The 22,447-nt window shown below is 33.8% G+C and overlaps 4 protein-coding genes across 4 annotated transcripts; 2 read left to right on the forward strand and 2 right to left on the reverse strand.

Annotated features, from left to right (window-relative positions):
• Positions 1-2,383: 2,383 nt before the first annotated feature.
• Positions 2,384-4,026, forward strand: LOC125856845 (uncharacterized). The gene is made up of 3 exons (XM_049536490.1): positions 2,384-3,453; positions 3,584-3,661; positions 3,750-4,026. Exons 1-2 carry the CDS (start codon positions 2,722-2,724, stop codon positions 3,650-3,652), a joined length of 801 nt encoding a protein of 266 aa, XP_049392447.1. The 5' UTR covers positions 2,384-2,721; the 3' UTR covers positions 3,653-3,661; positions 3,750-4,026.
• A 3,231-nt stretch (positions 4,027-7,257) lies between these two features.
• On the forward strand, positions 7,258-13,350 carry LOC125855182 (meiosis-specific protein ASY1-like). Its single transcript, XM_049534867.1, has 22 exons — positions 7,258-7,344; positions 7,452-7,508; positions 8,461-8,557; positions 8,653-8,721; positions 8,814-8,906; positions 9,123-9,246; positions 9,347-9,416; positions 9,526-9,567; positions 10,041-10,169; positions 10,257-10,367; positions 10,477-10,519; positions 10,624-10,665; positions 10,748-10,872; positions 10,966-10,978; positions 11,164-11,240; positions 11,344-11,451; positions 12,052-12,202; positions 12,303-12,379; positions 12,465-12,486; positions 12,597-12,763; positions 12,868-13,002; positions 13,122-13,350. The coding sequence occupies exons 1-22, from the start codon at positions 7,342-7,344 to the stop codon at positions 13,173-13,175; spliced, it is 1,809 nt and encodes a 602-aa protein (XP_049390824.1). The 5' UTR covers positions 7,258-7,341; the 3' UTR covers positions 13,176-13,350.
• Positions 13,351-14,331: 981 nt separating this feature from the next.
• On the reverse strand, positions 14,332-14,994 carry LOC125854250 (NAC domain-containing protein 1-like). Its single transcript, XM_049533745.1, has one exon. It carries the CDS (start codon positions 14,992-14,994, stop codon positions 14,332-14,334), a length of 663 nt encoding a protein of 220 aa, XP_049389702.1.
• Positions 14,995-16,015: 1,021 nt separating this feature from the next.
• Positions 16,016-20,690, reverse strand: LOC125856352 (TMV resistance protein N-like). Its single transcript, XM_049535872.1, has 5 exons — positions 20,149-20,690; positions 18,557-19,652; positions 18,191-18,466; positions 17,018-18,109; positions 16,016-16,942 (listed from the first exon to the last, which is right to left on the reverse strand). Exons 1-5 carry the CDS (start codon positions 20,652-20,654, stop codon positions 16,202-16,204), a joined length of 3,711 nt encoding a protein of 1,236 aa, XP_049391829.1. The 5' UTR covers positions 20,655-20,690; the 3' UTR covers positions 16,016-16,201.
• Positions 20,691-22,447: the final 1,757 nt, after the last annotated feature.

Consider the following 22,447-nt stretch of genomic DNA (forward strand, 5'->3'; position numbering starts at 1 on the left):
TCCAGTAATACACATACCTTGAGGTTGGTGTAATTTTAGATTAAGTCCCTACAATTATAAACTTTATACCAAGTGTAATCTGGTAATAAACGAATTAAATTTTTTTATTTACTATAGTCTATTAAATTTCGTTAAATTTTAAGTATTGGACGTATAACATGCGAGCTTTTGAGCTTCAAATTCAAATATGAAATTGTTGGTGCATATTACCTAGTTTTTAAAGATAATATTTTTTTCTGAATGATTGGCCGGGTATATATTCATGAGTTGATCTAATAACAATATGAATAAATAAATTATTATCACTTATTTCATCGAAATCACATCCATGTCATCTTATAATTTTCTTAAAAAGAGAAGCGACTTTGTATAACAATCGGGGTGATTTAATGCCTTTAAAAAATAGGCATACGCTTTAAGTCCCAAAATTTGAAGGACTCAATTTTTTAGTAATAATAAAATTATTATAAGTTTTTTTAAATAAAAAAAGAATGTACTATATTTTTTTAATTTATTCATCTTTTTTAGTTTGTTTCGAAACATTAAAAAATATTTATTTTTTTGGATCAATTTTTAAATTTAACTTCCACATGATATGTTTAAGACCACAATATTAAAAAATATTTTGGAAGAAATGAGTTTTTGTATTAAAAAGAAAGAAATAACTTTGAATATCATAAATAAAAAAATAATTAAAAGTTAGGCCTCTGACTTATTTTTTATTAAGTCACTAATTAGCTTGAGCCGACATTGTATAACAAGCGAGCTTTTTATCCTCAATTTTAAATATGTGATTGTTAGTGCATAGCTGCATATAACCTAAATCCTATCGGTAAATTTTTGACCAATAATCCGAATATATATATATATATATTAAGTTTCATCCAAAGCGTAAGAATACAAAGTTGAACGATGACTTTGTGTTTGCAGAGGACTTGATGTTGTCTTGCAAAAGAGATATAAAGTCTATTGATGGAGGTCCTAAATCATTTCACTAAAAAGTGAGAAATTGAAAGAGTCTATGAATTATGTGTATACACGATTTGTATACGAAAAAATTGTACACAACAAAAGTTGTATATGAAAAGCAATCAAGATATATGGATGCATATACCCACGTGATACACTAGCTATACATGAGAAAGATGAAATGGCTCGTATTGTTTGTTTGACTATAAGACTTATTTAAGAGTGTAAGTTATAACGATCTATTAAAAAAATTGTAAAGGGTACATGAAGCTAGGTTAATGTAAAATTTTGTCATGTTGCCTAGAGATAGATTTATTGTCTGGCTCACCAATAAATAAAAAAATTGTTAATTTAAAAGAGGATGATCAAACTTCATATACAAACATATGATGACATTTGTTGCTTGTGTGAGGACAATAAAGTTGAATCTTCGCTACACCTATTTTTCGAATGTAGTTCGGTAACCAGTCTGAAGGACAAATTGAGAATCTGAATCAGCATCAGAGGATACACTAGAATGAGGCGCCCAATGTTTAAGATGGATCAACGATAGACACTTAAAATAGTTCAAGAAAGAATTGACAGCTACAATATCGAGTGTTAGGATATACCACACATACAAAGCGAGAAATTGAAAGTAGTTGAGAGACAATTACATATACAAAGATGTCTTTACATAGATTAAGAAGAAAATTATTGAAAAAGTAGATTATTTAAAATAATCTAAGAAAGTAAGTAGATGTAGATACTTGATTCAGTAGTTTTGTAACTAGTGATTTTGTTTTGTTCGAGGCTATAGAATTAGAGCACATGAAATGACTTAAATATCTGGAGTGCTCGTTGGGTATAATTGTTTGGCTATTATGATAAATCTTCACTGCTTACGAAAAGAAAAATTCAAATATGTGACTGTTAGTGCATTACCTAAATTCTACGGTCAATATGTTTTCTGAATGAATCGGATCATTATAAATAGAGTCTAGTAACAAGGTAAATCAATTAATCAATACATCTACTTAATTGAAATTACATATATGCCCTCTTATATAACTCCGTCAAAAAAGAGAAATAACTTGGTATAACAATCGAGCTCTTTACCGTCAAATTCAAATATGTGACCGTTAGTGTATATTACCTAAATTTTAATAGAAAATATATTTCCTCAAATTTAAGCATGTGACCGTTAGAGACCACGAATTTGAACCCGAAAAATAGATTTCAGAAATGAACCTCATGATACACAAACATTTTATTTTAAATATTTTATTTTTTACATAATAATAAACTATACTAGTCACAAAAATTCACAACAATTCATAAAAAAAAATATTTAAAAAATAATAATTTGGTGAGAAATAAGATATTATTAGATAAAAACGAAATATATTTTGAGGAACCCTCAATCCACCGTGCACTGTAGCACCAACTCTGTTCTGAACCCAAACGTTAAAACCACCCCTTCTCTCTCTGGCTACCTCATATATATATATACTCTATACGTAAACTAATCCAACATAAATGTAAAGAAAAATGGCAAAAAGCATTGAAAGATTAACAATTCTATGAAACCCCTTTTTCAGTTCTTCTTCTCTCAAGTTTTTCTTCACAAAATCTTGAAATTAAAGTGAAAAAGGAAGGAACTTTGAGTCATTTTCTGGTCTGTGTTTGGTTAGCGAGGGTAGAAATTTTGGGATTTTGGGCTTGTGGGTGTGTGTAATTGGAATAAGTTTAGACATTTGGATTGAGTGTTTGATGACTATGGGACCAGAAAGATCGAAACCTCTGCACAATTTCACCTTACCTTATGGGTTGAAGTGGGGGAACCAGAGGCATTTGAGGTGTGCGAAGGTGGAATCCAATGGAGAAATCTCTTCTGTTCATCGGAGGTCAAATGGGTCTGAGTCGATCGGACGCAGGATGGAGACGGAGACGGAAATGGTGAACCGGCGTGGATCAAACGATCGGTTTACCCGGAAATTCAGGTCGCCGGGAAAAGAGGACGATGGTGAGGGAATCGGAGCTGTGAGAGAGAAGCTGATGTTTGATCTCTTAACAGAAGCTGATAAGATGAAAGAAACAATCTTCAAAGAAGGTATGGATGAACAACCCAAGAAGTTTCCGTCGCCGGCGCCGGCGACAACTATGACGGGAGCTGTATCTGATGCTGCTGCTGCTGACTTGTCTCGTCCATGGAACTTGAGGACTCGCCGAGCGGCTTGTAAGGAGCCTAATGGATTCGTCTCCGGCGCCGGTGCTGTTGCCGGAGGAAATGGTGGTGGATCGAAAGGTGGGTTAAAGATTGATACTAACAGAACAAATGCTCCAGCTGCCGGAGCTGCTTCAGTCGGCGAGAAGAGACAAAGGGTCAAGTTTTCCGTTCCTCTTTCCCGACGAGAAATCGATGAAGATTTCATGGCGATGGTCGGACATAGACCCCTTCGTCGTCCCAAGAAACGACCAAAATTGGTTCAAAAGAATTTAGATGTAAGTTATACTTCTTCTTTTCTTTCTCGTAATCTCTTGATTAATGCTAACCAGAATTAATTAAAGATCAATTTTTTGTTGCTAATTTTAGATTTTGATCATTTTACTGTTCCATTGATCCATTTTGCAGATGATATTTCCAGGTTTATGGTTGACAGAAATAACAGCTGATATGTACAAAGTGCCTGATGATCAATAGATTGTTAAGGTAAACAAACATTCATCAATGAACTTTGTAAGCTAATTTAATGGTTTCACATTTGAGAATAATCATGATTTGTTTATAATTTCTGCAGATGGGAAGGTGGTAGCGCGATTTTCTGATGAAAAAGGCGATACATTTGACGACTGATTATCGAGTAGTGTAGTTGGAAATTTGATGTGATACCATTGATTTTGTTCAGGTAAACTGAAAGGGGGTGTAAAATAGGGAGAAAGTTTAATTAGTTGCTCTGTGAGGATGTTAATTCTGTTTTAATGAAAGATTTGTTAATCTTTCTCTGTTTATGTTCATTGGAATAAGTTTTTTTTAATATATAGTTTGTGTGCAATTTTGCACACTTTGAGATTCAATTTTTGTGTTTTCAAGTGATTTATTTACTCTGTTAAACTGCTAGTATATGTTGCAGCCATGTTTGTATCTGTGTATGCCTTGCTCATCTGATTTGCAACTGAATAGTGGCACTATTCACTTGCTTATCGTAGAGGTTGTAAGTACACAGTACATCACTAGTAGGCTGCTGTTTTCTGAAATGCAGCTCTCTGCATTTCTTATGTCGTTTTAGCTAGAAATATCTCGGGTTTGAGGAATGAATGAATTTCTCGTAGAATGCTCTTCTCATGACGTGAATTCAGATTAGTCAGGCTAGTGTGTATGAGATACAAGATGGTTATACCAAAAAACATGTTCAAGTTGTCACACATTCTGTTTGTTTTTCTGTGAGTTAATTCTTGAATCTGCTGCTACTATCTCTCTGGAGGTGTCAGTTTAGGTCACACTGCCCAAATTGTAAAAACTAATACCTTAAAGGTCAGTCTCATAGAGATTTGCAAAGGTTTGGTGATTAGTGGGATTTTTGAGTTTAGATTCAAAATATCATCAACCTTGGGAGATATGGAAATGCTTTATTGGAATGTTGGGAAATTATGAGTGAATGTGTTTTCTTTAAGTTGTTTAGACTCGGAGCGAGTGTCTGATACGAGTGCGGATTTAGATGTTGGATCTTTTATAATTTGAAAGTGAAGATTGGAGGATATGGATACGAGTGTGGGGATTTGGCTAGAAATAATTCATTTTTTTTTTTAAAAAGAGAGTTATATAACATAAATCGTGGAAAATTTGAGGAGAAGATATTGATTAAGAGGAGGATTTCGGAAGGGTGTAAAAGAAAAAAGAATGACATAAAAATTTCTATATACAAGCTACTTTATTTTTTTCCAAAGCTTAGGTATTGTTTTAATGAAAGAAATCATTGAGTCCGTTCCGAATTTCTCCGTCAATTTTGATAAAGAATTCAAAATTGAACTCTTCATCGACATCCACGCTGTGTCGATACTGATGCAATATTGAAAATAATATCAAATCGACACAAATGTAACACCAAAAATGAAGAATTCGAACAACCTAGAATTTTTTCAAGTTAGAATCGTTGCAACATTTAAGAATTGTCATGTTATGAAGATAAGGAAAGCAATTTTCAATAAGCGTTTTACAACTCACGTTATTTTATTTTATTTTTAAAAAAAAATCAATCAAACGAGTGTCAAATATAAATATTTTATCATGCATTTAAGTGTGTGAATTTAAAAGATTGTTGATGTATTTCAAAACTTATCCATCTAATTGTGGTCATTGGTCAATATACTTGTTAAAGTTCATATAATCTAGATCTTTAAGAATTAATAAACAGGACAAATGACATTTATTTAAAAGAATTAATAAACAGGACAAATGACATTTATTTTAAATATGTACTTGAAGAAACGTTGAAAAAAAATATAACGACGGAGAGTCGAATACAATTTTTTTAACTAATAAACTTGAAACTTAATTGATCATTTTAAAAAAATATATATAGTCGAGTGATTGAGAAGTTTGTTGGTTTATAGGTCTCTGAAAAGTGTGAAATGAAGTGTAGATATGTATTTATAATCATTAATCAAGCTTTATACATTTTAAAAAATATATATATTACGAGTGTAATTTTTTTTTACTGTTATAAGGGTTAGTTATAATGTTTTTTTTTTTTTAAAAAAATAATTTAATAGTATTAATTTAGTGCACCATTTAGCCTTTTTAAAAGAGTAACGCAATACGAGAACTATACATATATTTTTATTTTTTTTCTACCAAATTAAAATATAAAATGATAAAGTACTTGAACATCAAAATGGATAGCAACTAGTAAGTATAGTTTTACCTTGGATATGGAGAAAATTTTGTTGGGAGCGCCATCACCAAATGGGCTCTGCAGTGCGCGATCCGAATTTAATCGAAGCTCCAATGTGGGCTCCGGACAATAGGTGGGAAACAAAAAAATATAGTTTTATGTGCGTTTTTTTAATTTTAAAAGAGAAGTGTCGAAATGTTCCTTTTCAAATCTTTTTTTAAAAGGTTTTCAACATAAAGTCATTAAAACCTTTAGAGACAGGTTTATTTTTAGTTTTTCAAAAATAGCTTTTGCAAAATTTGTTTTTTTAAGCACCCAGTCGAAATTATTTTTGTTATGATATCTATCGATCAATATTTATTATTATTTTCAATAATCTATTCTATCAGGTTGTTTATTGTGTTTCGATTATTGCACTATTATATTGTTGTTGTTACTCCTTAGTTCCTTTCTGATAGTATTTACATTATTTTCTTGTGATGTGCGATATTTTTTTTATATCTGGAATAGTTGCATTTAAGCCGAGAGTCTTTCGAAAACAACCTCTCCATCTTCACGAGTTAGTGGTAAAGTCTATGTACATTATACCCTCCTCAAACTTTATTTATGAAATTTCATTGTGTATGTTGTTATTGTCGTTGTCGTCGTTCAATTTTATTTTATGTTTTGTTTTGGTAGAAATTGAAAAGAGAATTTTTAAGGATATATTCTCTTATCTTGATGACTATATTGGGCCTTTTAAGTCAATTATAGGGACAAGGACATACACAAGACGATTTGAGGACTGCTGATCGCTATTTAAGTGACACAATTTTTTTTATAAGTTTAGTTATTTTAAAATGAATTATAAATTCATAAGATTGTCTTTGAATATTTTTACGTATGAAGTTATAAATTTCAAATATATACGGGTTTGAAGTTTGACATATTATTAATGCAAACGTACTTTATACGTTTATATATGAAACATCATATATTTTGTTTGAAGTTTTGACTTACAATTTTAAACTTCTAATTGATTTAGCTAAAGTTTGATTTGACATTCTAAAACTTCATACCGTTAATTAAACGTTGATAATTTATTCATTTCATTCATGACAGCCTTCATTATTTCGCTCTCACTCACTACCTCAATTTAATATATAATTTTTCGGCCCAAAAATAATCTAAATTAAATAAAAATTAACAATTCGCTCATGGAAGAGTATAAATTAGAACTTAAACAAATAAACAAATTGGTTTACATTAGCAACACATCTTACTAACTGAAAACCCCTACCGTTCCCCAAAATTACTTAGCAAGCCACTAGATCACGCATTCCGCATTGATCAGTTAACCATAGTTAATTCCTTGTGTAACCGTGGTTACTCTTCATGCCTATATAAACCCACTCTCACTGTACTCCCGCCATCTATTTGCTGAGCAAAAGCTTTCTGAAAAGCATTCTTCTCTTCAAATTTCTCCAAATCGTTCGAGTCTCGTTTCTCTCTGTCAACAATGGTGAACAAAAGCTTTTTCCATCTCAACTCGCTCTTCCAATTCGTTGAATAACTTGTTATACTTCACCTATTGCTCAACTCTCACGTTGAATCTCTTTTTTTTTTCAGGTTGTGGCACAGAAATTGAAGGAATCGGAGATTACTGAGCAGGATTCACTCCTTCTGGTAAACAATTGTTCTCATATTTGCTTATTGATTACGTTACTGTAGTTGTATTTTTTGCTCTGTTCAATTTAGCGTCCTTCAGTTTTTACGTTTTTGACGAGTTTGTGAATGTTGATAGCTCAAAGTGCTTGTATGAAACATATTATGTTGAAGTGTTTGAGAGTTGTATAGTCTCTCCATCACTTTCTGATGTTTTAGATACTTCGATTTTTATGATTATTGACTACATGTGAGTCAAATCTGGAGGCAAATCAATGATTTTTTTTTACTCAGTTGTGATTTGAGTAGTTTTGTGTGTGTATTTTGAGTTCGTTCTTCAGAGTTTTCTGGCTCTTGTAAACTCTTATATGTTGAGGTTTATTTAAATTCAATCAATTATTGATGTGTGAAGGAAGTATAAATGTGTAATCTCTGTTTGTAGATGTACTTCCGATTGACTCACCTTGCTTGATTAATTCTCTAGATCGTTGATTTGTTTTTTTTGCTTTTGGTTATGGTAGAATATCGTTGATTGAATATGTTTGTATGTATTAAAAAATGAGATGTGTAAGACATGTTCTAGATAATGAAAGTGATCGAAGAAGCTAATAAATAGTACTTGTTTAAGTTCATCTGGTTTTTCAATTTGCATCGTCTCCTGGAATTGGGTGCTTCTCAGATATCTGCTTTGGATGCTATCTATCATCTAGAGTCAAGTTTATTTTGTAATTTAGGATGCTGAAGTATTCCAGTGGCTGAAAATTCCGCATGCTTTATACTTACAATCAAATGAACAGCTAGATATTCTACTGTCACTGAGTGGCTTCTCTAGTAAATTTATTGCAGATTGCCTCATAAGTAGATCTGCTAAAGCTAATTTATTGGTCAGGAAATAGAAACTTGTTTATGCAGTTATTAAGTACTACATGCTAATTATATGGATTCATTTTTTCTCCATGGTTTTCTAAAACAGACAAGGAACCTTCTGCGTATTGCTATATTCAACATTAGTTACATCAGAGGCCTCTTTCCTGAGAAGTATTTCAGTGATAAATCTGTTCCAGCCTTAGGTAACCTTTATCTACAGTCTTTTTTTATTTATTTATTAGTATCTGTCTATTTCATTTTTGCAAATTAATTTACTAGATACTTATATCACAAGCAGAGATGAAGATCAAGAAGCTAATGCCAATGGATGCAGAGTCACGTAGACTTATTGATTGGATGGAAAAAGGTATGCTGATCTTTTGCTAGTTTGCAATCTGAGCCTTACAGTTTATTTTCTTGCTTGTCATTTCTTACCCCCACTCTCTTCTCTGTTCCTAGGTGTTTATGATGCATTACAGAAGAAATATCTGAAAACGCTTCTGTTCTGTGTGTGTGAAGCAATTGATGGACCAATGATTGAGGAATATGCATGTAAGAAGAGCCAAGAAAATTTGGTCAAGTGATGACTTTAATTAGATTGTAGTATCATATTTACACCGGCTAATCACATCTGAGACTGACTAGAGTACTATCTAGGACATAGCTGTTGCCTGAGGCTGTGACAAAGAAATTGCTAAAAGAAGTGCTGATACTTTCAGTAGTCTGGCTTGTGACAAAAAGCTTATACACTTAGCTGTCTACTTGCAGTTTCTTTCAGTTATTCAAGTTCAGACTCTGAAGAAGTGTCAATGAATGTCAATCGTATTGGAATGAAGAAAGGGGGAACATTCAGGTGTAACTCAACCACTGAAATAACACCCAATCAAATGAGGTAACTATTTGTATAATTATTATTTTAAATTTAGCAGTCTTATGCTGGTTGTTTTTTGGATTACAAGAACCTTTTGTGTTGAGAGGAAAGTATGTTTCAGGAGTTCTGCTTGTAAAATGGTTCGTACATTGATTCAGTTGATGAGAACTCTCGATAAGATGCCAGAAGAGGTAAAGGTTTCTATTGCTCCTAAAAAGCATGGATTCGTTATTCATTGACGTTTGACAATTGTTAACTATCATCTTGTTGCTAAGGTTTGATTCTCTTGGTTTTTCTCAGCGAACTATACTGATGAAGCTTCTTTATCATGATGATGTCACGGTATGCCCTTTTCTCAATTTTGTTTGTTTCTGTTATTTTCTTTCCCCTTTCCTCTTTTAGCTTGCCTCTCGATGTTTGAGTTTCGGGGGAATGTTAAACTTTCATATATTGTAGACATGTGATTTGCATCTATAAGCACAGTCTTTAAGATACTGCAATTATCATCATCCCTTTTTGACATTCAGGAAATAAGATTTCTCCTTATTAGAAGTCATCTCATTTCTGTAATTTTGTAGCTTACTTTAATTTTTGAGTTTGAGCCCCAAATTGATTCCTGTAGTCGTGTCAATAAATGGTTCTCGGGATACTTATGCACTGAAACACTGCTTAGTCATATCAAATACATTTCATAGAATTTTCCAGTCTTACTTATTTCCAGTTCATCTTTTAAATGTCATTTTGCTTCAAACATCACTCAGCTTGTCATATTTTGGTCAAATAACACTTTTGTAACAGAATTTCTGGTTGTGCAGCCTGCTGATTATGAGCCTCCTTTCTTTAAAGGCTGCACTGACGAGGAGGCTCTTAATCCATGGATGAAAAATCCTCTGAAATTGGAGGTCGGAAATGTCAACAGCAAGCATTTCGTGTTAGCTCTGAAGGTGTGGGACAGATCACAGGAAAATGAATATGAACTAGTTTCCTTTTCAGTAGTCAATCAGTTCGCATTGATATCTTTTCTTCCACAGGTTAAGAGCGTGCTTGATCCTTGTGAGGATGAGAATGATGGCAATCAAGATGATGTTATGAGCTTGGGAGCTGATTCTGCCGAGAGAGATGACAGTGCATCTGATAGCGAGGTGGAATATTGGTTCTCCTTGCCTCAACTATTTTTATAAAGCTCGACTTATTTGCTATCCTTTGAAGTATGTTCATGCACTGACTTTGTCAAATATCCATCAATTTCAGTTCAGTGACTCTGATGAAGACCAATATATAGTTGCACCAGTTGGTAAGGCACATTCCTCTATTCGACCCGTTTTAAACATGCATTCGTTCTGTCAATGATATTTTAAAATCACAAATTTATAAAGACAAGTTTTTTAATCTTCACAGAAAAGCAAAATGTTCAGGATAAAGGTCATATGGTTGATGAAGGTACTTCTATTTGCAGCAAATACCATCAACTTTCTTTCTGAAACTGGTTATCAAGAACTCTATGTGTTTATTGGTTTTTCAGATGATACTCAAGATCCTGCAGAAGATGAACAACAATTTGACCGGGTTAAGGAATGGATCAGCACATACCACCTCGACAGAGTTGAAATGACAGATGTTCTCTCAAATTTCCCAGACATCTCAGTGGTAAGATACGTCTGCTGGTTTTCCTTTCAAGTGTCAGTTTCTCTATCATTTGCTAGCCAGTCCTACACCTAACATTGGATCCTGATTGTGCAGGCCTTAGTTGAAGGTAGTGAAATGACATTTTTAAGCAAATGATGGTGTTCGCAACCTGAATTTCTGTAGAGGAGAACAGTGATGTCATACCCTAGTGCCAAATCCCAAAGTTTTTGTGCCAAATAAAATAATCAGATAATGTATTCTTTCTGTTTTTTAAGCTGTCCAAAGTATCTTCATCTTCTTTTTCAATTCCAGATATTTTGGAAAAGCTTGTTAAAGAAGGAATTCTGTCAAGTGCTGGCACAGACACTTACATCATTAAGAAGCAAAAGGTTTCTTATTGTTTTCCTTAATTCATTAATTGTCTACTTCTTTACTCTCTTGAATCATAATATATCCTTCTCCAACACCTACAATCATATTCCTCAAATGCAGAAATTCGACTATGAGTTTGATGTTGTGAAAGAAGAAAAAGAGGGCCAACAAAATCAAAATGGCAACCAATCTCAGCATGGCAAGGGTGAAGATTACATGTACATGAAGGTGAAACCTGATTAATATCCTTTGAATTGAGCTTAAAAGTATCTAGTGGATGTGTCATACATCCATCCTCTTCAGTTAATTTGGTTCATATCTATTAACTGTATGTGGATTACACATGTCTTGTAGATTTTGCCCACCTACTTTTCCTCGTTCTCTACCAGGGATTGTGATTCACTCTACTGCTTTAGCTCGTGACTTCTCCTTCACATTCAGTAATATATATGAAGTGATTATACAGCTCTTAAGTTTTAGGTCGTACAGTCAGTCTGGGAGCTTGAAGAAAACATTTTTGCAAATACAGAGAAGTAATATACTCTGTCCTCTCTTAAGGTTTTTGGAAAGAGTACATATCCCAATAATGTCCTACTGATTGAGGAGACTGAAGTTTCGGATTGTCATGTTGTAACTTAAACAAAGGAGAGGAATCCGGTGAAGTAGAAAGAATGAATAACAATTTTCCCTTTTAGGAGGAGTATGAATAACAACTCCTTTTCAACTGCTCAAATAAGAATCTTGTGAACAGTTCGCTAATACTGATTTGCATGAAGTTGGATGTTACTTCCTGGATTGCATGTTAACAAAGACAGTCTCTTGTTTCAGGCTTTGTTTCATGCTCTTCCAATGAACTATGTAACTGTTGCCAAGCTCCAACGTAAACTAGAAGGGGAAGCCAACCAAACTGCGGTGAAGAAGCTAATTGATAAAATGACACAAGATGGATTCGTTGAGGCTAAGAGCTACCGCAGACTAGGTACCCTCTGGCATCTGGCAAACCATATTTCCTGCTTTGTATGGAGCAGAAAGACTAATAGTACCAATTACCCAATGATGGACTGATTTTGTCGTTGCAGGGAAGCGTGTGATCCAGTCTGACCTAACTGAAGAAAAGCTGGCTGTAGTTAAGAAGGTCTTAGCAAAAGACAGTATGGTAATAGTCTTGAATTAAATATATGTTTAGCAGTTTCTTTCACTTCTACTATTTTAACTCATCTTTAATTACGATACATGGTCAGGATGTCGACATGCATGAATCAGGTAATGATTCTAAGTTCTAACCATCTGAATTTTGATAACGTTTAGTCAAGTTACTTCTATACTTATCATTAATTGACCACAAAAATCTGATATTACTTTATGTCTACTAGCCAACAACTTTAGAGATCTATCCACTTGTGGTGCTCTCCACTCTATTGGATCGGATCTCACACGTACTAGAGGAAAAGCTGATGCATACCGGAATGGATCTGTCATGAGTGATCAGACTGTCTCCAAGAGAAAGGAGCATGAAAACACACCATCAAGCAAAGCTGAGGTTGGTTCATTTGTGGATTACCTCAATAATCTGCAGTAATTAATTAGTTGATCACCTAACAGACTGCAGTAAGTAACAAATAGTTATATATGATGTTTGTGCAGCCTGTAGCTTCTCGTGAGAGTTTTATTCCTGGCAAGGAGAATGGAAGAGTTAATGGAAAACCAAACCAACCTGATGAGTACGCAATTGTCTGTAGCAGGTCCAGTCAGGACAAACGTCGTAGGAAAGCAAGCATGGTACGACATCCATCAGTCTTTCCAGAAAATCTTAGTTAAGAATCCTGGCTAGCTGAAGTGTAGTATTTGGGAAATATTTATAATTATTCTTCTGTTCCCTTTTTCTTTTCTATCTACAGGTAAAAGAACCTATTCTTCAGTATGCAACACGCCAAAATTCTCAAGTTGTTTGATGGTTCCTTACGCTTTGGTGGTGAAAAACATGGGTAACTTGCAAGCTTACTATAGTAGTAGTTTATTATTTGGTAACTTACTAGTAGTTGTACTTAAGTGAAACTGTGAAAGCAATAACCATATTTTGATAGCGAAGGACATCAAAGAGTGGTGTGAGCTTCAATTCTCCAGATGGATTGAAGTTCGGAAAGGATAATAGTACAAATTTTGCAGATATGACAACGAAACGACTTTAGTATAAAGATTCTACTAATAGCTTCTATTGTAGACTTCTTCTTTTGAGTTCATTTGTTATAGTATACAGCTATTTTCTTGGTTTCCAGGGAAGATAATTAAACGAGCACAAAACTTATCATTCTATGTAACTTTGTAAGTCTTTTAATTTTTGTGTGGCTATAGATCCTCAGAGTACTATAGAAAGGCGTTTTTTTTTCTAGACTAACTAAAAAAGAGAATGTCACGTAAATTGGAACGAAGAGAGTACTATATTAGGAAGCAACAATATACTAAAAATCAAAATATGGACAATCGGATGTCACCAAAAAAAACTCAATTACCAATTTTTAACTGCTTAACAATCACAACACACTCCCAATAACTCAAACATAAATCACATACTCAAAAATGTGCTGACGCTCTCATCATCGAAACACGAAACTTGAAAAAGTGTTGATAAATATTTTGAGATGGAGAAAATATTTAATTTGAATGCACTAGGAATTTTGGGGGTGGACGTTTACTAATTTTGGAAGACTTGACTTGAACAATGAATTTAATTAAACAAAAAAGGCATTAAAAAAAAGAGAATTAGTCGTATAAAAAAAGGAAAAAACAAACTGATCCAACAAATTTTTCGTGTACATATATACTGCAAATAAGGAAAATAAAATAGAAAACTAAATTGGTATCAATCTGTATACCAAAAGATTTCGGGTTCGAGTCTCCTTGAATATAGATGGAACGCTTTACTTTCTGACACGAATTCAGATTTACTCGGGCTCCAATGTGGGTACCGAAACCAAAAAAAAAAATATTTAGTTAAAAAATAGATGTAATTCATTAAATAACAATAGAAATATTTGATAATTTATTTCTACAAATTAAAGTAACTAAAATAAATGTACTACTAATTACCACTAGAATAATTTCTTATTCTCATATATATGCGTGTGGATATTCAGCATCAGGCGTATCAAAGTAATCCAATTCTTCATCAGTCAAGACTTTAAACGGTTCATCCAATGATGGTAGCTGCCAAATTTTTGCAGCATATAACCATCCATCATGATCTCTCAACGAATTTGAGACACAATCAGGAACTATATTCTCGGTTGTTATAGGAATATCTTGATGATTTTTACCTAAATTAACTTTCTTTGTAATGAAACACACAACATAGTCTTCATGTCTGATTTCGCCGCGTTCTCTTAGTACATCCATTGTAGTTTTATCAAGACAATATTCTTTCACAATCCAGTATACGCTTTCTTTATCTTCAATGCTACTTTCTTCATCAAAACGAAAAGTTTTCTTGTACCCAATCCTTGATCTTTCCTTGTCCAAAATTTCTTTACTATTGTCTCGTCCTTTCCATTTGCGACCTCCAACAATTGATCTGTTGAAGTTTTTACCCTTGATCGTTTTTCTCTTTAACTGAGTAAAGAAATAGTTTGCATGATTATTACCTGAATTTTGAAATAATTCAGCTGGCTCTTTGTTACCGTATAAGTCTATATACGGAATATCATGGTATTCGATAGGCATTCCACGAATGAATTTCATTAAACACCTTATCAGATCTTCATCCGTATATTTCATCCCTATAAGTTGAAAATAGTGTGAACTCCAACTTAAAAAGACACAAAAATAAAGAAGAAGATGGAGAAATATTTTAAAGCAAGAAAATATATATAGAGAGAGTATATTTCCTAATTTGTGTAGGAAACTAATTGTAATTGTAAAAATAAATTTGAAAAAATTAACCTTATTAATTGGAGTTGTAATTTATTTTGAAAAACTTAACCTTATTCAAATAGGAAAATAATTGGAGTTATAATTTTATAACCTTATTCGAATAGTAACCACCAAATTTACACATCCTTCAAGAACCAGCCTTTCAAGATTAGGGATACCTGAAAAATCTGGGTCCTTACTAGCTCACTAAGGTTGATGTATTTCAATTTTCCTAGAACCTGTCATAATGCAATAAGTCAGTTTGGACGAATATTCGATCGTTATGTGAATGCTAGAAAAAGGAATAATATATAACCTTGGAGCCTTTCCAAAGGGGGTGGGATAGGGTGCTGGGGGTGCGAGGGTAAGAGGTGGGGGAGTAAAAAAATAAAAAATTGAAATTAGAAATATCTTTTAAAAACAACTTTTAATATTTTTTTTGGGAGGGGTGGTGGTAGGGGGTGGGGGTAGGGGTAGGGGTGAGGGTGGGGTAAAAATATTGAATTTAAAAACAAACTTTAAATTTTATTTTTTTTGGGGGGGTGGTTGGGGGGGTTGGTTTGAGGGTAGGGACCAAATAAATTGATTTTTTCAACAATTTTTTTTTAAAATTGAAAGTTGAAAGAGAGTTTTGGAAAATGTTTTCCTTAAGTTTTGACGGGAAGTCATTTTCCTTAAATTTGAGGAAAATGAATTGATTTTGAAAACATTTTCCAAAACATTTAACCCAACCAAACATAAGAAAATCGGAATGTTTTCCTTCATACCAAACACACCCTTGGAGTAAGTTATTTGATATTCAAACATGTGTAAAGTATTCAAGAAATAATTAAATTATGCATAAATTGATAAAAACATATTTTCCTCAAAAATGTCATGTAAATTGAAATGAAGAGAGTATTATATTAGGAAGCAACAACATACTAAAAATAAAAATATGGACAGTTAGATGTCACCAAAAAAAGGTCAATTACCATTTTAACTGCTTAACAATCACAAGACACTCCCAATAACTCAAACATAAATCACATACTCAAAAATGTGCTGACGCTCTCATCATCCAATTAAAGGTTCATTCAGGCATAGATATAGTAACTGTTTGTTGAGCTTCTACAATCCCAGTAATTCCTCTCCCAAATAATGTTTCATCAAAATCTTCATTACTTGTTTCTCCAAAGGAATTGACATATCCTGGTTCATCATCTGGTGGCAGCCTAGAAAACGATATATGTCCGTGTCGTTTTCTTTTCGTATACATTGATCCATCAAAGATTACATGAAACAAGCCCATCTTTCCAGATTGAGAGGTGGCATTTTGTATCATCAACTCCTCATTTATAATATCGTTCTTGTACAGAAGATGCATTCCCCAACCTTTGATTGCAACATTTGCATCAGTCTCACAAACCTCGATTTGAATCCAGTCGTTAGGATTGCAAACACATTTCTCGTACGTTGACCAAAAATCATCAAATGATATATAGGCCAGGAGAGTGTGCCCTGAATCAGGACATTCCTCACTTCCTACTGAGCCAATACTTTTAAAAAACAGGCCAGTCTTTCCATCCTGCCTTACGAGCTTAAATATGACCAGAAATCCCGGGATTTTTTTAAGGTAAGCATGACTCATACAGGAAGGTTGCTTAAAACTGTCAAAAACAACACAAAGAGCAAAGCCCATGAATTTGTTTGTGTACCAATTTTTAGGTAGCTTCACTGATAATGAAGGACCCAAGTTCTTGTACATAAACCAGTCAGGAACTTCAGATCCAGGGATACATATACTGAATTTGTCATCCACCATCGATAGTCCCTATATCATGCAAAATATGTTATAGATTCTTGAGTTAACGAACGTGTACATATATAAAGAACTATATTTACTTACCTTGAGCATGTGATTCCACAATGAATCAATAATAGCAACATCAGGTTCATTTTTGACAAGTTGGTGACATTGAGTAAGTGAAACTCGAGACAACATTGGATATTTGCTTAATTGATCAATGCCAATACTCCTCAGTGATGTACATTCATCGGCATACACCTCTTCTATACTTGAAGGAAGCTCTGGAAAAATCTCGAGCCTCTTACAACCAACCAATTCAACAACTTTAAGTCGAGATAGACCATTGATGCTTGCAGATGGAATATCAACAAAGTTATTCTTCCCGAGATTCACTTCCTCCAAAGATGGCAAGAACCCAAGATTAGATAGGATTCCTCCGTCTGAAATATTGCAATCACTTATGTCCAGCTTTGTCAATGAGCAAAGACCTGATAAATTAGGAAAAACCAGACCCATAGAGTTGTGGCCTTTCCCAAATAGCCGCGACAAAATGAGTGAGCTCCATACTTGTAAACCCAAAGCATTTTTACATCCCCGGAGAGATAAGTGCTTAAGGTTCTTTAGCTGAGAGATAGAGGAAGGCATTGTTCGGATGGCTGTGTCATCACAATGGAGCTCCTCTAAACCGACTAGAAGTCCCAAATCATCTGATAATTTTTCGAGTCTTGAACAGCCGGACAGATCTAGTGTTCTTAGACACTTCAATCTAAAAATACTGCTTGGAAGATTCTCAAGATACTTGCAGTTACTTAGATTTATCAAAGTTACTCCTGAAAAGTTCTCAATTGATTCGGGTAGTTCTCTCAAACCAGTTCCTTCCAAGTACACTTGTGACAAACGATTCATTTCTTCTTTTATTATCGACAACTTTTTGAGTTTTAAGCAGCCTGATAGAATCAAAACCTCAAGATTTTCCAATTGAATGATCTTCGGTAAGGTCTTTAAATTTCTACAGTTCTTCAGATTCAACAAGACTAGTCTTCTGAGATCTCTAACAGAAAAATTGATTTCTACCAAATTTACACATCCTTCAAGAACCAGCCTTTCAAGATTAGGGATGCCTGAAAAATCCGGGGTCCTTACTAGCTTCCGTGACTCACTAAGGTTGATGTATTTCAGTTTTCCTAGAACCTGTCATAATGCAATTATAAGTTAGTTTGGACGAATATTCCATCGTTATGTGAAATGTTAGAAAAAGGAATAATAGATAACCTTGGAGCCTTGCCAAAGTTGTATGATTCCACTATCTTTCAACTTCAAACCAACTAACTTTTCGCCCTGAAAACTAACAGGCAGACTTCTTGATGGATACGCGTGCCAATTGAACCACCTCAACTCACCAGGAAGGAAATTAGGGCTCTGATGAACATTTTTGTTCTGGATACTGAGAAACCTTAGTCTGCTCATTTGTGTGAATGCCGCGCTGCTGACATTCACTTCTTGTGCAAAAGACAAGTTCAATGACATGCCTTCAATCTTTTCAGTGCCCTGATTAATTAATACGCAAAAAATTGGATATATTTATAAAAATGTTCAAAAGCTAACTAATTAGAAATGATCATTTGTGCAAATACTTACCAAATCTCCAGCAAGTACATGAGAAATATGATCAGGTAGCCACAACCTACTATATCTTCTTGGATCATCGGAAGCTTCTTGACGGATAATATACCAACACATTTCTTGTATCAATTGATGCACTAGAATCCGACCTTGTGAAACCGTAATCAGAGATTTCTCCATGAGAACTTTTATGCCAATAACAGGACTAAAATTAAAACTCTCTAATATTCTTGTAACTGATTGTTTCTTCTTACCTATAAAGAAACACACAATATCTAGTAATATTTTTTGTTCAATTCTGTTTAGCCGATTGAAACTTAATTCAAGTTTCTTCACAATTCTGTCTTCTGGGATTTGTTCCAATCGTTCTACTTCACTTGTCCATTCATCCAAATCTCTTCCATACAAGAAACTTCCGAGGACTTTCAAAGCCAACGGGAGTCCACCACAATGCCTTATAATTTGAGCTGAAACATCCCTAAATTCATCCATAAGATGGTTTTTCTTGAAGGCATATAGCTTAAAGAGCTGCAAACTTTCGTCTTTATTTAACGTTGTCATTCTGTATATCTTTTCTACCTCATGTTCAACAAGCAAGTGCTTATCTTTAGTTGTTATGATAACTCTACTTCCATGACCAAACCATTCACGTTTCCTCGCTAAAACATCTAACTGATCTACATGATCAACATCATCAAGAACAAGAAGAACCTTTTTGTACTGTAATCTTTGTATCTGCATATTAACTCCTTCGTATAAATTGTTGATGTTTACATCTTTCATGACAAGGATCTCAGAAAGAAGTATAGCTTGCAAATGCTCTAGGCCTTGTTTTGCAGAACGGTCTCTAACTTCATGAAGAAAACACGAACCTTCAAAGTGACTCCGAATATTATCATAAATGACTCTCGCTAGAGTTGTCTTCCCAACTCCACTCATTCCCAATATTCCAACGAAACGAACTCCACCAGACCCCATGCCAAGCATTTTATACACTTTTTGCATACGTGACTCGATTCCAACAAGATTTTCAGCGTTTTTCGTGTGTCTCTGACTACCCAATCTAGCCATTATATCTTCCACAATTTGCTTGATCACTATAGCTTCATGCCTGCATACCACAAAAGATATCAATGATTTTATTTTGTATGCTTTACTCACTATTTTTGGTAGGGGAAATTCCTCATTGGCTAAGACCTCTTTTGTTTGCACTTAATGAATGTCTGAATTTTAATCGCTCAGATTCAGCCCATTAATTTCATTTGCTTCTTTTTAAAAAAAACCTATGAATGGATCTAAAAACAACTGAACTGAACGAATCAAATCTGTATTCGCATAGGTGGAAAGTAGAAAGTATTCAAAGAAAAAATTGAATTGTGTACAAATTGGTCAAAATTATTTTTTCTTCATTTGATATTCACACAGGTGGAAAGTAGCAAATATTCAAAAAATAATTAAATTGTGCATAAATTAATAAAAACATATTTTCCTTCATATATTACCAAATACACTCTTGGATTAAGTAATTATTCGATATTTACACACGTAAAAAAGTAGCAAGTATGAAATAATTGAACTGCGTACAAATTGATTTGATGAATACTTACGCATTGGAAGTATTTGGCAAATCCCAACCAGATAAATTAGCTGCTTCCTCTAGTGCTCCTCTCCATTTTTGTACCTTGAAACAATCTTCATAATTGTTAAATGCTTCTTCAAAGCTCGATTTTTGTTTCCTTACTGTTGATGGATCTACATCATAAAACACCGGAATAACAATTTGTCCTTTCACGTTCTTGCATTTCATGATTTTCACTACTTCATTCAAACACCACCTCGAATTAGCATAGTTCTTTGAGAAAATAATCAAAGATATGCGTGATTCTTCAATTGCTCTCGTAAGTTCTGGTGAAATAGAATTACCTTTATCTAATTTCTCAGAATCTTTGAACGTGTTGATCCCTTTTTGTTGAAGAGCAACATAGAGATGATCAACAAAAGTTTTACGTACATCTTCACCTCTAAAACTTAGAAAAACATCGTAACTCCATCGAATAATTTCGGGAGTTATTGGAAGCAAAGAAGTACTACTACAACTTTTTTGTTGATTCATTTTCGTGGCTAAATGAAGATAACAAAAACTTGGTTATAAATATACTAATAATTGGCCTATAATATATCTATGCAAAGACTTAAATAACGAGCATGTAATAGAAAAAATTAAATAATGATGTCAAGTTTGAAGGTGACTTCATTATTTATCATTTATACACGCAAAAATAAATGTGTGTGGCGTAGAAAGTTGTAAAATTAATTTTTGCTAGAGGAATGAGTCAATGATAAAGTCTATGGTGAATGTGATGACCCAATTATAATTAAAAAATATATAATGTTGTTGTTGTCAAAATCATCTAGATGCTTGATTGACTAAACTAACATACAAATTAATGAATCTACTAAGAAATTAAGCTTAATATATAAATTAAACGTGGTAAGAACTTTATTGTGTCAATTGGACAAAAAATTCATAAGCAGCCAAACACAAAAAGTGCAATTAACACACACAGATTGTTTGTCTACTTCAACAAAAAATAATAATTTGGACCACATGTAATGCTTCTTCCATTTCCATTGTGGAGGTCTTCATGAAGTTTTTTGAGAATATTTTTTTAAGTGCTCTGAAGCGTCATATTCAAGGGCTAAAACACACGAAAAATTAAGAAAGTCGCCTAATTCCTAAAAGTTGGCTTGTAAATGCGAAAATATGCATGAAAAAAACGGTGAGACTGTATGTATCGCTTCCCCAATTCATCACAGAGGTCCTCATAAAATTTTTCCAAAAAAAAATTGGGTGCTCAGAGGCGCCAGATTCAAGGACTAAAACACACGAATAACCAAGAAAGGTGCCTAATCCCTAAAAGTTGACTTGTAAATGAGAAAATATGCCTGAAAAGACGGCGGGACTATACGTAACGCTTCCCCAACTCATTATAGAGATCCTCAAGAATTTTTTCAGAAAGTTTTTATGGGTACTACGAATGCCAGATCCATGAGCTAATACGCACAAAAAATCAAGAAAACCGTGTAATTCCTAAAAGTTGGCTGGAAAATGCAAAAATATGCCTGAAAAAAAACGATGGTACTATACGTAATGCTTCCCCAATTCATTACGGATTATCTAATAAAGTTTTTTCAAAAAACAAATTGGGTGCTCCGAGGCACCAGATCCATGGGCTATTACACAGGAAAAACCAAGAAAGTCGAATAATTCCTAAAAGTTGGCTTGTAAATGCGAAAATATGCCTGAAAAAATGGTGGGACTATACGTAACGCTTCCCCAACTCATTACAGAGGTCCTCATTAAGTTTTTTCAGAAAATATTTTTGGCTACTTGGAGGCTCCGGATCCAAGGACTAATACACATGAAAAACCAAGAAAGTCGTGTAATTCCTAAAGTTGGTTTGTGAATGCGAAAATATCCTAAAAAATGGTGTGACTATACGTAACGCTTCCCCAACTCAATCCAGTGGTCCTCAAGAAGTTTTTTCAGAAAAATAAATTTTGGGTGCTCCGAGATGCCAGATCCATGACTAATACACACGAAAAATTAAGAAAGTCGCGTAATTCTTAAAAGTTGGCTTGTAAATGTGAAAATATGCCTGAAAAAATCGTGGGACTGTATATAACGTTTCCCCAACTCATTACAAGGGTCTTCATAAAGTTTTTTCAGAAAAAAAATTTGGGTGCTTTGAAGCGCCAGATCCATAGGTTAATACACACGAAAAAACAAGAAAATAACGTAATTCCTAAAATTTGGCTTGTAAATGCGAAAATATGCTTCAAGAAAATGGTGGAACTGTACGTAACACTTCCCAAACTCATTACGAAGGTCCTCATAAAGTTTTT

The sequence above is a fragment of the Solanum stenotomum genome, chromosome 2 (genome assembly GCF_019186545.1).
Source record: "Solanum stenotomum isolate F172 chromosome 2, ASM1918654v1, whole genome shotgun sequence".
Taxonomy (NCBI): Eukaryota; Viridiplantae; Streptophyta; class Magnoliopsida; order Solanales; family Solanaceae; genus Solanum; species Solanum stenotomum.